The sequence below is a fragment of the Saccoglossus kowalevskii genome, chromosome 5 (genome assembly GCF_978046115.1).
Source record: "Saccoglossus kowalevskii chromosome 5, keSacKowa6.1, whole genome shotgun sequence".
Lineage (NCBI taxonomy): Eukaryota > Metazoa > Hemichordata > Enteropneusta > Harrimaniidae > Saccoglossus > Saccoglossus kowalevskii.
This window is the reverse complement of record NC_140645.1, coordinates 8162444-8180573: the sequence shown is the minus strand read 5'-3', so window position 1 is coordinate 8180573 and position 18130 is coordinate 8162444. Positions and strand designations below refer to the sequence as shown.

Sequence of the window (18130 nt, the reverse complement as noted above, 5' to 3'; positions counted from 1 at the left end):
GACTTTAGTTGTGCATGCAAATCATGGTTTGGGCCCTGTGTATTTTTGGGTGTGTACCATTTATTTTCACCACCTTGGCTACGTGTTAAAATGGGTCTCAATTCACTTTGGTATGTTACTTATTCGTTCGACCAATCTTGGACTTTAGTTGTGCATGCAAATCATGGTTTGGGCCCTGTGTATTTTTGGGTTGGTGCCATTTATTTTCATCACCTTGGCTGCGTGTTAAAATGAGCCTCAATTCACTTTGGTTTATTACGGAATCGTTTGACTAATCTTGGATTTCAATTGTGCATGCAAAACATGGTTTGGACCCTGTGTATTTTTGGGTGGGTACCATTTATTTTCATCACCTTGGTTACGTGTTAAAATGGGTCTTGATAATTTACAATAATGCTTACAATAACCAAGTATGATATGTGTATTACTCATTGAGTATAGTTTTTGACTAAACAAACCTGAGAAAAATGAGTAGTCAGTACCAACAACTTATATATAAATGAATTAAAAACGAGTTAATAATGTATATAATTTAATGAACTACATAAGCCACTTTACTTTTTGTTACACGCATTATGAACGATATAATAACTTAATACGAGTTCCAATATTACATAACTTGACTGGCAATTTTGGAGTCGGATAGTCTTCTCTGAAAATAACAAAAAAAGGCTTGTTTGTGATATATATTTGAAATGTGAATGTTTTCTTACATAGCCATTGTCCAGACATTCAGCAAAGTACGTTTACGTTTTCGAACGCACGGGATTCTGTATTACACCTGCATCTAAAATAAGAGATGTCTGAATATTGTTTAGTGAAATAATTATGAAAGGGAAACTAATTATGATCACTTTAGTTGATTGTAATTCTTAATTAAATATGTTTTTACTGTCGGTTTCTATAGTTACTACCATATCTGACTAATACACAGATTAAATATCATCTGAATTATCATCATATGTACGAATCACGAACATCCTGTTTTTTATGATTCATCCTGTACAAGCTGACATCTCAATTACCAGCATTTGTTATCCAGGACTGGGTATAGTATCATTGTTAAAAAAAATATTTTTTATTTCTGATGACGGCGATGGGGTTTGTCAAGAAGATCATGTGTTCACTAGTAACATTTCATAGAACCTTATTAATATGCATATCTTCATGTTCTCAAACACTGTGACAGATAGGACCATGTAACCAGATATAATATGGAATCACTGATATGACTAATATACCAAATGGTCATGTGACTTCACTATGCATATCTGTAAAATCTCAAGCACTTTTGTTCATATGCACATGTAACCAGTACCATAGTGATGGTATTTGACAAGAGAAATGACTGACATAACGGATGGCCTTATAAATTCATGTTAAATGCATTTCAAGGATCAAACACTGTTGCAAACACTGGGTAACATGCAACTAATGCCATAATGATCAGAGGATGTATAACCACCGGGTAACGTACATGCACATAGACTGCACAAATCTTGCGAAATGTTTTTTTTTTCCAATATAATGATATTTTGCTTTTATACCTGAAATCGAAAAATAATTGTTCAGTTCCCATTCTCCTTGCAATCAAAATGTATGTATCGCTACCAACCTTAGTTTTTAAGCTAACTGATCCATTCAATTCTGAACACATTCTAATGATTGTCAACAAATCTAACAAAGCAGTTTAGACCACGTTATCAATTACATCGAATATGTGATATTCTGAGTACTTTCTGTTTTGTTTTTTTCATTTGCAATACATAATATGCAACATTACTATAAAAGCTGGCATGTAGTTTAATATATTTTAGAACATGTATTCATTGCATGTATTGCATCATTTTCTATTTTCTCATCATAGAGGAACAGTTGTCACCCCGGAAATCTAATTTGCAGTCAGATGATGTTTAATTCATTTATCCACTGCCAATCATAGACAAATCTGTAGTTAATAACACATAACATCTGCACATGCATGCGTGATCACCTGATGTATGGATTATAAATCGAAACAAATTTTATTATAAAACGATACTACAAATCACAATATTTCATTGCAGAGCGGACTGGTTGCTGATTACTCTCTTCTATTTCGTATTGACTAACAGTTCAGGTAAGTGACCAAACTGTCTGTTTTATTGTTCAAATAACCTCTTTGATCTCTTATATATTCAATATATATATATTCTCTAAATATTACATAACATTGTTTCAACACCCTTATTTTGATGCTACTTCCGCGACAAAAGACATTGGAGGAGCAATACGTTTCACACTCGCATAATAAAATTAATAAATGTGTAATGAATACATTTATAAGTGTAAAATTAACTATTTGGATTAGTTTTACGACATATAGAAACGATATATAGTATATTACAAAAATCGAGTTGTTTATTCCGCTTGTGGAGTGGTTATTTTTGTTATATTATACTATTTTTGAGAAACACAAAATAACTTTTAAACAGCAAGAAAAAAAAACGTCTGCAAATGCCACTCAGTATCTGAAAAGAATTAATGGTAATGTGACTAACTTACAGCAATAATAGATTCATCGAGTAGTGACGCAAATTCGCACACGTTGAAGTATTTTTTTGTTAAATCACAGCTTTTAATTGAATCATTTCTAAAATTATTAATTCCATGGTAACCAAATTCACACGCAAACCAAAATATAAACGATTAGTGTTTGTGTCAAACGCAATCCATTTGTTATTCCAAAAATGATTATCAAGTTTAACCTTTTATGAGTTTGTTAACAAAGCTGGGGTGTAAGAGCAGTTTTTAGGCAGTTTAATATTGCTTAAATTAACAACCACTATAAGAACTGAACAATCCTACTTGATACCAGCGGCAACTTGAAAATAATGGCCGGGGAACAAGTTTTAATTTTTAGTTACGATTTTTTTTTGTTTTATTTTAAAGTGTTATGTCATTCTTTACGGCCATGGTCAATGTCATCTTTATTGTCATCGCTTGACAATTGTGTTGCAATTTTAGTGCATCCGATACAGCACAAAATTGTTTGATTATTAATAATAATTATCTGAAAATTAAATGCACAGGAAAATGTTTGAATGTTCCAGTTAATAGATGGTGTAGCTGTGTTCGAGAATATGTTCGAGATCTAGGAGCACGAAAGATCGGCCTTCTGGCCTTTTTTATTTGGTCTTAGCTAGTAAGCATAAACGGGAAAAAAAACGTATCGTGGTTTAGCTCACATGTTTGCTAAGGCCCTGTTTAATTTAAGTAACGGAAAGTGTTGAAAGATAGTTTTATATAGTGGGAATAGTCATAGATGTACAGCACTGAAATTTGCTACAACATGTACACTACTTAGATATCTGTTCATGACTTTGCATGTGTTATTGCCGCGAAAATTCGTTTGTTCGATGCTTCCCAAACTTTTAAGAGGAGGTATTTATTTGTACTGTGTTTTTTTATCACTTTTCATTCCCATTTTCATTATGTAGTCCGCCAACTTGATTGTATAAACAAATGATTAAGTGTAAAGTGTGCCACCATATCCACTGTTGTGAAAAATGAGAAAATGTATTCTATGACGTGAGAAATTTTGATGCGAATTAGGTCATATTTTCGGTGTACTTGTTCTGTAAATTATTGTAATATTGTAATACACATAAAGTGTAGATACTGCCAAAAACGTAACAGATTAACAATCTTTATTTTAGTCGTAAAAACTTGAATGACACTTGTTTGTCCCCTTTTTGTGGTCAACAGGTTTATATGCCATCTATATAACCTACTCACATCGATAACTTGTAAACAATACAAGGAGATTTGAGCATTTGGCACATGTATGCTAAACATTCATCTAATTTGAAGTTCAACTTTTGAAGTTATATATGAATTCATTTTTTCTATTTCCATATGATGTCATACTTTAACCATGATTCTTTGCTGAAAATTCAAGATGATGGACTACGTAAATTAATGAAATGTTGAATATTTAGAGAATAAAAAGTAATATAAAAAATGTAAATTGCATGTTCTCACATTTGCCGATTTCTTTCATCTAGAAGTATTATGACATTGGCCTTGACTTTCCCTTTAACAAGTACTGTATATCAAAATGGTGTTTTTTGGCAGGTCAAATTATGTACCAATAGCAAGGAAAATATCAGGAAATTCTGATTATATATTTTCATTTGTCTTGTAAGCAATGCCAATGCCAGCTTCAAGTCTATTGAATTAATTTTCTGCAGTACACGTGTATTAATTAAAATAACCTTATTTTTTTCAATAGAATGCGAATCAATTTAATGTTTTGCATCACTATGTTATTGTGTGTTGACACTGTTTTATCAGTCAAACATGGCGATGAGGTATAGTAATTTTATTTTTTTTAAATTATGATGGACATTAATGGAATAATACACTATTATCTTACATATTGTCGGGGATTTACGTAATTTGTTATCTAAACAATGTTTTAGGTATTATTTTAAATTAGAAATTACGAACTGCACTATGTTCTTGAATCCGCCTTGATAGAGGCTAAGTAAGTAACAACCAAAAAACAAAAAACTTGTTAATTTCCACCAAATTATTCAAAACTGTGGCGACACTTAGACTTGTATAATTATAGCTTGATACAAATTCCATGTAAATGAATATTCAGTAACAGTTGTTATTTTTTTGTTTCAGTTGAAACACTACATTGAGTCACGCCATGGTAAGTTTGCAAGAATAATGAATGGAATCATATCAGGGTGTTAAGTAGTGATACATGGATTTTCTGGTATAGCAAATACAAATTTGATTGATTTTAATTAGGTATATATCATTTGTGCAATTCGAAAGCATTCATGAAAACAATTAGGTCGATGTTATTCAATTCTGTCTACACGCCTTAACAAAGTTATCACATAACACTGTTTGTTTCAGACATCACAGGCTATTCATGTTGGGATGAACGTGACAATTCTGGTTACTGTATGGATGACAGAGCTAATGTTAGCATTGATGATGGATGCTTTGCAGAAAATAATTTTTGTCTGGAGCATAACAAGTGTAATCGTCACATGAAATGCTTTATCCGGTGGGGTCATGATCATCAAGGTTATGAGGCAAGAGGTAATACTATAGTTATGTAAGAACAACATTATTTTACATATGTGAAGTTCAATGGGACATAACATAACATAACATAACATAACATAACATAACATAACATAACATAACATAACATAACATTGAATTACCTGACATACATAACAGCATTACATAACATAACAGCATAACATGGTAGGATGAGTTTTAGGTGTGTTTTAATTGATCAACTTCCATCTATCGGTTTTTCATATCTCGTGTGATTTCAGAATCCTGTACTGACATTGGAGGAGAATGTAAGCAGCCAAATCCACTGTACAATTCGGGCATTTACCAGTCCCAGGGATACGATGCACGGTGTCAGTGTGGGTATCCATGTGTTCATCCAACGTGTAAGTGTGCAGTTTGTATCTGCAATACAGCAATAAGAACAATACCATATGACTTAAATGTTGTATTTCAACTAATATTTAAAATAACAATATATTAATCAAATAATATACAAATAGTGTCCGACAGATTTAGTGAATGGATAAAAGGTGGTCAGAGCAATACATATAATATAGTCAAACATTTCGGACAATATGAAGTTCACAATTCGGAAGCGTATGAAGAGCAAAACATTGGAATTTAAGAACATGCATAACCACAATAGCGTTATCAAAAAATCCGAGATTCTACGTGTACATACACACTACACACTAAATTGCCGAAATTATTAGTTCATAATGGTAAAAGGGGGCTAATTGATGAATGTTGTTGTGATCTGTTTAATCGACCAAAGTGTATTACTTAAATTTGTATTAAATATCTATTCGTTTATTTTGTTCTAAAGATAATGTTATCAAAAAAAAAATCAGTTGTGTTATAAGAAATGTTGTTTATTATAAATGTAGGAAAAATGCCCATTTTTGGTGTATGTGTTATCAATAACAACGAGAAAACAATGAGAAAACTTCTTACCTAGTGTGCGTTTATATGTACAATTGCATTGTTATGCTTCCATATTCAACACGGGATATACACTAAGATAAACTATTTTTTTTTCCACATACCTACAGATTCTGTTAAATGTCAGTACCCCAGTGGATGTCAATCGGAGACCTTAAGTTGTGGAGGGACAATGGAGAAACCATTTAATTTAACGAATTATAACATTGACGATTTAGCCAGTGAATCTATGTGTTTTTTTGGAGAAAACTTGTTTATACTCTCAAATCCACTGTGTTGTATAGCCGAAGGAGGTAATGTATGCTTTTAATATTTGTTCATTTTAGAGTAGAAATTGAATTCCATTGAGTTTTATCATGAATGCCTTTTTTATTACATGGCTGCGTTCATAAACCCAATTTCTGCAGCTTCCATCTATTTTTTACAAACACACCCGGCGACACCATGTGCGCAGCTATACGCCGTACTGGTTTGCACTGAAACGAGCTGCACACGAAGTTGCACATAGCTTGAGTGTAGTTTTATGTCAACAAATAAGCTGTATATACTATGTCAATATACTGTGAAAACGCACACAATACGTAACAAAATCAAAGAAATCGACGCCGTCACACCGCAATCGTTGATCGTGGCGCAAATCAGATAAATTCGGCAAAAGGGTACATGAATGGAGGTAGACAAACAAATATGTCAGCAGGTCGACATGCATATATATACATGTAACGCGCAAATATGATTGGCTGTCACGCTCACGAGGTTAATATTTGTTTTCTAAATGGTACAAAAATACTGCCTCTATTATATAAATGTTCACCCCAACAGAGGCGGATATACATTCGCTCGGTTGACAATGAGCTCTTCGCTATTGCTGTTGGGGTGTACATGTGTATTATTATACCGAATAAATCATAAAACAGAAATTGTGGCACTCAATCATAACAATCTTCCAGGTCACGCTCGTATAGCTGAATGCATGTATGAACACATATACAAATTAAAAAAGTAGTAATTGAATTTCATGTAAATGTTATATCATGGACGCCTTATTACGTTCATGGTTGTTTTGATAAACCTAATTTTAACAGCTCCAGAAATGATTTTTACAAACACATCCAGCGACATCCTGTGTGTAAGTATAGGTTACATCGCGTTCCAGTTCGCATTAGAACACTGGAACAGATGCACACTGCTTGAGTATAGTTGTATGTCAACACCATTTTCCTTCAAAAATACACTGTACATAATATGTCAATACACTGTAAAAATACAAAAAAATACGTAACAAAATCAAACAAAACGGCGTCGTTACAGGGCAAAGTCCATGACTCTCAATTTTATTTGGCTAGGCGAACTGCGCGATCGCAGACCGAATGTTTCAACGTTCGTAGCTGGGAGAGCTGGCGAAACGCACGACAAACGCGACTAAAAAAATCGCTACAAAATCCCAGGTTTCTTTTCAATATGTTAGTCAGGATACAAATTGAATTATTTAATTACATTATCACATTAGTGTTGTTTGATGATAAACCATAATGTTTGATTTATTTATGTTAATTTCCATTTTATTTTACTGTCAAATCATTTTTATTTTTTTTTGAAGTGAATTTTTACCAAGAGTGATTATAATTAAGTCGTTTGAATGATACGAAAATCTAGAAAGTGAAACATTATAATAATTCTTAATTAAATAGTGATAACCTTGCTGCAAATATTAGGTAAGGCTGGACACACCTGGCAGCCCTGACGTAATCCTATATGGCAGTTAAAATAATTTGTAATGTCAGATGACAGGTTATATGTTGCTTTACATCTGCAATAGAGAATGGTCCCGTGATTTGAAAGGTTACAATTGATTTCATATTTTTCTACTTTGTTGAAGAGACGGTCAAAAGGAATTAAGCATGCATAAGGTCTTTTGATGTTGTTCATTCAATTTGATATACTCGTGTATAAGAGAAGTTAAAGTAAAACTATCCTTTATCTAGGTTTGAGTTTAACCTGGTTCTCATATAAAGCGGTGATTTAATAACAATATTTAGAAACTCTATGTGAGGGGAAACAATACTGTATATTCTCTCGATCAGGGTTGTCGAAAAAATATAGAGATACAGTCCCTCAGAAATAAAAAAAGATTTTAGTTATTGTGTTTTGTCGAGTTGACAGTTCAGTAGACAATAATTTTCCCACATTTAGCAAGAATTTTGCATTGCATTTAAAAAAGTCTTCAAGTATATAGTGTTATCACTAGGTGATGGAGCATGCGATGACTTGAATGGTATATGTCAAGAAACTACTGTACCCTGTGGTGGATGGTATGTACAAGGAAAATGTGAAGGTCATCATTTCAGACAATGCTGTGTCCCACCTGAAGGTAATTTGCCGTTCTTTTTTATAATGAAATGTAACTATTATTTAATACCTGAAACGTTGCCTTACTCTAGGAATAAATAAACCATACAAAAACTTAAATTAATTTTCAGATGATTCAAAATGCACTGATATAACGGGTTCCACGTGCTTAGATACACGGATTCATCCCTGTTTAAATGGTGATTATCGATCTGGACTATGCTCAGGACCTGATACAAGGAAGTGTTGCATACCAGGGTAGGTTACACCAACATTTATGCAAACCAACTGATGAATGTTTGCATTGCACTAGTATATTGATTAATGTAATGTATATGTTTATATTTATATTTATGCTTCACAACTCTGTTTATTGTTTATTAATTTCAGATGTCCTGATTTTTATACTGGTAAGTATAATTATAGACTATACTTTGTTCTTCTGATGGCTGAGTTTAAAAAATTACACATATATATATTAGCAGTCAGTAAGTCAGGATTGAATAATGATCATACTATGTTGGTGAATATTATGTACTAGAATATTCGAATATTTGACACGATTATGATCAAGATTATGAATATTGTCCACTACGTCAGTTGATCATTATTTCTAATTTACAACTCCTGGTGTGTAATAAGCATTTTTTTTTCAAATTCAGATAATGGCAAAAAACAGTCCTACGAATGTCATATTGCCGGAGGATGCTGCAGACCCTATTCATGTGAAGTAGATGAAATTGAACTACCGTACAATTGTTCATCGAATTGCAAATGTTGCATCCCACATCGTAAGTTTCATGCTTTGTAATTTAAATGTGGTGCGTACCTGTTCGTTGACATGACACCATTGTCAAATAATAAATAGCTCATCAATCAATGAACGGGAATTTTTATTACAGAAAATAGAAACTCAATTCATCTTACATGATTTGTATTGTTCATGTTTGTGAACTTGTATGTAATTGTTATCGTTGCTAGCATGATTCTATTGGTATCAATATACGTTTCTAATACGTGTGACAACATCCTATTAGCCCTATGCACACCATAAAACGTTTAGTGGTTTATTAACAAACACTGAAAAATAAACTTCAGTTAAATATAAATTGGAGCGTACTGCTTAAATCAAGTTAGACTTGTTAACTACTTTTAATCCATGAGAATGTTTGAGGTTAAAACTATATGGTTTAACGGCAAATTGTTATAATTGAGAGTAACAGTTATTGAAGCATGAAAGAAAGAGTGATGTCAGAATATTAAACATGTCTCATACAGTTTGAGGTGCTTCTTTAATATTAATAAAACAAATACTAGACTCGTTTCTAGATAAAAGGAGAATCAGTTATGGTTAAACATCTCAATATTATCCTCAACCACATGAATCATTTTTCTATTATGTGTTGAATAGAAGATGAAGGCATTACGTGTCATGATGGAGAATACCATGTTGGTATATGCAAAGACTCAAGGATTGATGACAATGCTGGATGCTATACACAGAGTAAAATATGCTGGAGAGACAACGGGTGTAACCGTAACATGATGTGTTTTATCCCATACATACAACAACATGGCACTTTAGGTGAGCTCGGATATTTGTTTTAATAATATCTGATTTACATTGGATGTATGTCTGTAATTGCATGGGAGTGAGTCAAAGAGTTCTCCATCGATTTCGCTGGAACAAAATTAAGACATTTGCTATTATCATACATAGTTATCTATCAAGTGAAATAGACGACACTATATTCCGTCTTTATTGTATGTTATATGATTGTTGGTTATCCTAAACCAATTATAGCATTTATTATTTAAATGACTGCCCTGGGAATAGTGAACAACTAACAGTACACACAGGCATAGCTAATGTACAGTAAACTAAATGCCATAAAAATATTGATTATTTCTATTTGACAAATTCAGTGTATATGAGGTTTTATTTACTATTACCAACACATCCAACTCATAAGAATAGTTATATATATATATATATATATAATTGGCAGAAGACTAAACAAAGTATTTTTAAATATTATAGTGTTTCCTTTTTTGCAGATGATGCATGTAAAAACCGAGGTCTTGGTGCGCATTGTTTGGCACCACACGAACAGTGTTTTGGTACAATTATTCAAAACATATGCCCATGTAAATATGGATGTTGTATACCGTCCAGTAAGTCTAAACTGTGTTTGCATATATCTATACAAAGTTGTCACATTTACAAACAATATACTAAGGAAATACAGCTACTATTAGAGCCGTGGTCGATGCGCATGTGCGACATTTGTGTTGATAAACATTGATTTTCCCATAATACAATGCACGCTTTGGATACAAATCACACGTACGAGGTTTTCTTCTAATAACCTAAAAAAATAGCTAATTAAACTTAGTAACGTCTCAGTTTGTAATCATCGATCTATTCAACAGTCAAAATTGCCATCTTTGTTTATAAGAGGCGCCCATATCTTGTGCGTGCGTGACTGGCCAGCTACCTCTCTTTAATTAAATTGTGGATATCAAACTATAGGACTCTGGTTTGGCATTTGGCAAAATAAAGCAATGTGCACCTACAACACTCCATATTACAGTGGTCACTAGTTCATGTTTCAGGTATCAAATACTGATATGTATATGTTTTTCAGGCCCCATTGACTTCTTTATTTTCAGTTGACGAAATTTGCCCTTATCCTAATTACTGCACTAAAGTAGGTGTAGATTGTGCTGGCCTTTTCATTGAGTCAGTATGTGGTGACGACTGGGGATGCTGCTATGAATCTGCAGGTGAATATGTACTATCACACAGTGTGTTAAATTCAGATATTATAACTTCCATAATGCAACAACATTGTATTTTTGAGTTTGAAAAACAACTGTTTGGAATGTTTCATTGTTGTTTCGAAATTATGATAATATAATTTATTCTACAATGTATATCTTTCTAGTAAATCATAGTATAATTGCATTTTTCAATCAGATGATAGTAAATGTACGAATATTTATTCACTTGGTGGGGTAAATGGTACTTGTCAACACGACAATACGTCATGCGATGGTTGGTATGTCTCTAACAAATGTGCGGGACCACCAAACAGACGGTGCTGCAAGCCTCCAGACGGTGAGAAAGTATTGTTTGTGTTAACCAAACACAATTAATCGTACAATAGCAATGTATGGACATACGCCTTTGTTTTATGATAATAATGTTGTTCTGTAAATGTATTAAGAAACCTTAGTAGAGTAGAATATGCCTAAAAATGTTCATTAGAATCCCACATTGGTTATTATATTTATCTGTCTGAGCAGTGGTTTGTGCATGTGTGCTGACATTCATTAGAGCGTTGCATTGTGGGTCGACGTTCCTGAACAGGTTTTTGAAATAAAGGAATTCAATTTTTTTTGTAATGTTTACAACACATCCAATTATTGCGTTTTATTGCGATTTTAGTGTAACGAACTCAACTCGCGCACTACGACTAAATGAATCCACAATTAGCATTCATATCAAGGGCATAGCTTAGAATGGCATACATATTCTCCGTGCATGCTCCATCTCAAACTGTTTTTTAAGGCAAAACCAGAAAACCTAAGCTGGATAACCAACTAGATTTGAAATAGCGGGACTGTGTACTAAATCAACTGGATTCGACATAGAGGGACTTGGTACTTAGCTCGTACACAATTTGTGTGTGACTTTCACTGTTCCACTATTATAAATAGAAACATTTTTTTTAAATGTTGGCGCAATGGCTTCCACACTTATTGCTTTGTATACTAATAACAATAATCGCAGATATTAATTTTGCGTACCTTGATTTGTTGACATAATATTAGATAAGATCACGACAGTATTCTTTATTACATTGTGGATATTATTATACTTAAAAGTGTTACATGCGTTAAGGTGGATATTATGTATATTACGTTTATCATTTCAAGATGGTTATGAAGGCTATTAATCTGTGCGATGAAAAATCACCAATCATCATAAAAAAAACTCAACATTAACTATCCTCCATTCATCATTTTTTATTTTCATAGAGGATGCAGCATGTACTCATTATCCCGGTGCCCAGTGTTTGGATATCACGAAGGATTTTTGTTATGACGATGATTATCGATCTGGTTTATGTGATCCGAATGGACCTATGAAAAGACAGTGTTGCATACCTGGGTATGTTGACAATAATAATTTAATAGTAGACGATGAAATGTAAATTAATCATGGTTAAATTAATGTTGGTATGCTGGAGTAAATGACACGTATATGATATTGGGTGTAACATGTTTGCAATATAGCATGTAATGTATCCTTGTATTAGCTTTTTCTACTTCATTTTATTTTTGTGTTATTTTTAGGTGCCTCGAAAAAAAAATTAGTAAGTTATTTTACATTAATTTACTACTTATAGTCTTAATCTTGGATTGAATTTATAGTATAGTATTTGTCAGTATATGAAACGTGACACGTGCACGTGACTACGAATAACAGTGTTTTGCACAAGTTAAGCAACTGTCAAATTAGTGCTTCATACTTATTTGAATCTGAACATAACAGGCCAATTCTATCACATCTTGCCGGGCTCGAACTTTCATCCAATCAGAGCATTCCAAATAAACATGCTTCCCCACAAATACTAGAGGGCGCTCTGACCAACAAATTGCCATTATCTAAATAAAAAATATATACCAGTTCTTCAATGCTTCAAGGCTTCAGTCAATGTTGTTGTTTTTTTCACTACCTACCCATCTCCTCGTCTGGCACTATGTAGCTGGTGTGGTATATTTATCACAGACAGTAGTACATTTGTCACATTTAGTGCTTCAAAAAATATTCCATGACCATGAGTATTTATATAAATAGATGCAGTTTCTTTGGTTTGAATAACATTCACTGGCTTTGTACATACAGGTATATTGGTTTACCTGTTTCTAGTTTAAATTTAGCCAATCTTATTACCCAAGACAGTTGGACAATTGCCACATGTGCTAACACTCGTTTGCAAGTGCCACAGCTTGAAACAAGTAGTCAAATCTGATATTGGCTGGAGCTTTTGTTCATATGGGAATGGACATGGTGAACGGCAAACTAGATGGTCAGAAAGTAATAAAAATAATCACAGGTTTACTCCACCCACCCCACTATGAAGTAAATGGCTGTTTATAAGGCCATTTATGATGGTTTCATGTTTATTATGAAAAATAATTTTAATTATAAACTTCTATGCTCCTGCACCCAATCGTGGGGATCAATAATACTAAATGTCACTATTACTAGTGCTCAATACAAAGTATATGTAGAGCGGGTGAATACGGTGATAGAGGAATTAATACACAACTACATGAATATTGAAACTCGACAGCACTGTTTCGTAAGGTACAAGTATATATATATTTGAAATTAAAAAAAATATTTAGACTATAGCCCCACGTGAAAACACTGACGGAGGTTTGTAATTTGTCAATAAAACGTAATCACATCGCACGTGCTGCTTCATTTGCATATTTGTGTTAATGTTGAACTTTTCAGATAACACTACTGGTGAAATAGAACACAGTCCTTGTTACTTAGCTGGAGGCTGCTGCAGACCATTATACTGTGAAGGAAGGGAAGAACAAATATCGGAACCTTGTTTTCAAAATGAAACACTGCCCGGACTACCGGAATGCCTGTGCTGCAAAAGTAAGTTAGGCAATTTACTACCTGAAGATTGATGGTCTTCGTGCCGCAATGTGTCGATACAGTCAGGGTTATTAACGAATCAGCAAATTCGTGATGAATGTCAGTAGTGAAAACTAACCTCTTTCACGACTGGAATCCGCGAAATCAAGGTCAAAGTGTTGATCCATTGGTCAATTATTGACCTATTAATCCTCGATGTACAAACTTAACTGATACAGCCTGAACGAGCTACTTCCTAGAAGAAACAGTTCACGTAAATGGGACTCGTGCTAAAAAAACAGACAAAACAGAAAATAACTGACTGAATAAAATCGTAAAAATATTATTTATATTAAATAATATTGAATATTATCGATAAAGGCGGAAATGCATATGGGATCCTCATTTTGACACTTTTGACCATAAATCCTTCCAGTTTGATGGTCACTGTTCCTATTTCTTGTCAAAAGAATGAAAGAAACCACTACACATTCCTCGTATTGCTATCGTGCGACAGCGACCGACTTTTAAGTGTTAATCGACATTTCCACATTGCGGAACGCTTTAGAAACATTCTGTCATTTGCCATATCATATTAAATCATTCTGAATATGTTTATGGCTTATATATGTGTTACTAACAAAATTCAGTAGTAGTAAATATTTAATTTATTTATAAACTAATTTTTAATAATGATTTTTGCAGCAAAGAATGGTGGAGGAAATGGATACGGAGATCCTCATTTTGAAACACTTGACCACAAATCCTTCCAGTTTGATGGTCACTGTTCCTATATCTTGTTGAGAGAATGTAAGAAACCACTGCATACTCCGCGTTTTACTATCATCAATAAACATGGATTGATGGAAAGTCTCAAAGGAAAATTAAAGGCGTATGTTTCTAAAATTTCTGTTGTCATACAATTATCATCAAAAAAACAATTCAGAACGGAACTTTTGGAATCAAAATACGTTTTGGTAAGTACCAGATTGTTAGGGGTCCAAGCCCTTTCGGGCAGGAGCCCTATTGTTATTGTATTGGTCAACTGTCATGGACGCTATCGAGGGTAAACATTTGGCCAGGGGGGTATAACCTCTTTCTGAGGGTTTAGGGCTTTCAATTTGTTTACTGTATATAGTACTGCCTAAGTGCAATAAATATCGCCAATAAAAACTTTAGTGGTCACGTGACTTTTTCTGTTCAGTCAGCATATTTTTTTCTTTAAAATCTTTTTTTTTTCTCCTGAACAACATGGCCGGTCGCTATGAAACTCAGTATATAGCTTCTACTAACCTATATCTAATTAGTTTACAAAACAAAATTTGATTGGTAAATTAATTTGGTCGCTTTCTTGGATTTAGTAAAAACAGAAATCGGCCATTTTGACCATTTTTTTTTCGGTCTAGAAGTCCCAATTTTTGTTGTTTTGCACCTGTAGCCCATGCCTATCCTTAATGAAGTGAAAGAACATTAGAGGTCACGTGACTTTTGCGCTATTTTGTTTTTTTTCGAAAAAGAGGCTGAATCCTTTAAAAATCTTCTTCTCATAAAGTTGCAGACCGATTGACTGGAAATTTGGTATAATGCATCTACATGTATAGCTCTCTCAAGTTTGATCCCAGAAAGTTGATTGGTCACGTGGTTTGGCGCCATTTTGTAATATTAACAAAAATGACCAAAAGTTTGTGCATTTCTTTCTCATTTGTGGTTCAACCAATTGACTGCCAATTTTGTATATAACATGTCTGGTCATAGCTGCATATGATAAAAATAATATAGTTTCGATAAGTCACGTGGTTTGGCCGCCATCTCAAATTTTACGAAAAATTGACCAAACTTTCAGGCATTTGTTTATCAAAGATGCATTGCTAGATAAACTAAATTAATATGTGTGTAACATGTCTGTGTTATTATGACAATGTTGAACAAGAGATTTGATTAAACTAACAGATGACCGTATATGGTCATGCAAGCTCATTAATATTCACAACTGTCATATCTTTAACACTGTTGCAGAACGGAACATTAAACCATTGCCATAATGAAGGCAACAAAAAAACATGTAACTGACATAAGAAATGGCCATATCTGATCATGTAACCTCGTAAATATGCATAATCAATACACCCAAATTTTATTTCCAAGTTGTTATCAGTCACATATATAGTTATGCCAATATTGAATATAAAGAAATATTTAACATGTTTATACTTCATTATGCAGAGATATTGGTATCAACACGCTATTTCAATGAGTATCTGCAGATAACTTTTCTGACAATTCTACTTTGACCCCGCCATTGCTGCTTGCAGCTTTAATTATGCTTCTAATTGTATAATAACATGTCAGAACGGTAACACAATGTCTTACCTTATGAATATAGTATAAACTCGATCAATCAGGTCACCAATTACTGCACAACCAATTACTGCACAAGAAAGCACCACAAAACCTATCTATAAGCCGTTTCATATCAACTCGGCGACAATGTTATTATTTTTTGGTAAAAGTTTTACCAATACTTGAGTGGGCTTATAACATGATTTATACATTGTTTGACGCATTTCATTAGTAGCGGACGTCCTATTTAAATTGCATTTATTTCATATTGTTTCATGAAATATATTGTAAATCCAAGCATACCAACTTGTATTCTGTTAAACAATTTAGATAAACAATGGAAGTGTAATAGACATTGCTGATTTAGGTTTATGGGAAGACCCTACTAATGGTATCACTATACAACCCGATCACAGCAAAGTCAAATTAGACATGGCGGGTGAATTTACTGTATGGTTTAATGGTAATGGTCGTGTTGATGTAGCCATTGATGAAAAATATCACGGCAAAGTATGTGGTTTACTGGGAAATGCTAATGGCGATCCTGATGACGACTTCCATAAACTTACATCCAACGGTTTGGAATTGGTTTCTGATGTGAATGAATTTGCAAATAGCTGGGTTGTGCCAGGCAGGTAAGTTCAGTCAAACCACTGGAGTATGCCTAATATTCGATAATTATATCGTATGTATTTAAATTATTATCAACTAATTATATATTCAAGGCCAAACTTGATTGGTTCAAAAGTATATGTTGTGGTTGTACTAAAATGGTAAATGATCGCCCTAGGAAAAAATGAATCAATGATACAATATTATCGTCATTAATTTACACACTATATTCAATTATATTGCAATATTTCCTCACACATCAGTAAATGAATCTCTCCAGCCCGTAATATGTAGGAAGAGAGAACGTTATTAATATATTAAAATAAGATTTACTTATAGAATGGTGTTCGTGGGAAAAGTATAGCAATTAAATAAGAATGGAAAACTCTGCATACTACCATTTGTAGTATTTCTTAAGATTTGTATAGATTATAGTCATTGCTTTTGGAAATGTATTTTTCCATCACGAATTTTCGATTAATAGTTGACTATCTGTAATAATATTTAACCTCGTGTTTTGTTATATATTCATTTGTAGCTGTCCTTGAATATGAATATGATCAAAGAACACGGAAATTTACTCTTTTGAGTAGTATTCTGATTCTGATTTGTAATGTATGCTTTATTTCTTATTCGGTACCCGCTTATAACATTTCCACCCCTAGCATGGCTCAAAGCATATTGTGACAACAGCCACTCAAATAATGCCTTGTCAATGACAAGTCACATTTAAACTGCATTTACGATTATCAATATTCATTTGCCTCCTTCTGGCATTTTTCTTGTCACAAATGTATTCAATTCTATAGAAATCCGCATAATTTGTAACTGTTATAGAATACTGTTTTTGGTTTCAAATTTGTAATTGTTTCCGTAGATTACAAATAAATGTGAATTGCAAGCAATAATATAATTAAGTTTATTGTACAATTACTATTGTGTGTACAGTGTTAAGGTAGCGATAGTATGTACGATAGCATGTTTGTGCTTGGTTATTAGGCACCAATGATTTTGAGTTTAGTTTACTTATTGGTTATTATTATTAGGTTATTACGAGAATACGCGTAGTGGCGGTCGATGCGACGGCGAACTGTCTGAATCATTACACGCAGAATAATCCCATATTTGTATTTC

The 18130-nt window shown here is 33.2% G+C and overlaps 1 protein-coding gene across 1 annotated transcript; it reads left to right on the top strand.

Moving 5' to 3' along the window:
- The first annotated feature begins 2059 nt into the window (after positions 1-2059).
- Positions 2060-17909, top strand: LOC102802844 (uncharacterized). The gene is made up of 20 exons (XM_078006579.2): positions 2060-2119; positions 4274-4352; positions 4675-4702; positions 4915-5103; positions 5349-5471; positions 6141-6323; positions 8279-8401; positions 8511-8637; positions 8770-8789; positions 9042-9170; positions 9791-9964; positions 10438-10554; positions 11053-11166; positions 11360-11500; positions 12424-12556; positions 12742-12761; positions 13913-14065; positions 14750-15021; positions 16715-17019; positions 17535-17909. Exons 2-20 carry the CDS (start codon positions 4275-4277, stop codon positions 17542-17544), a joined length of 2439 nt encoding a protein of 812 aa, XP_077862705.2. The 5' UTR covers positions 2060-2119; position 4274; the 3' UTR covers positions 17545-17909.
- The last annotated feature ends 221 nt before the right edge of the window (positions 17910-18130 follow it).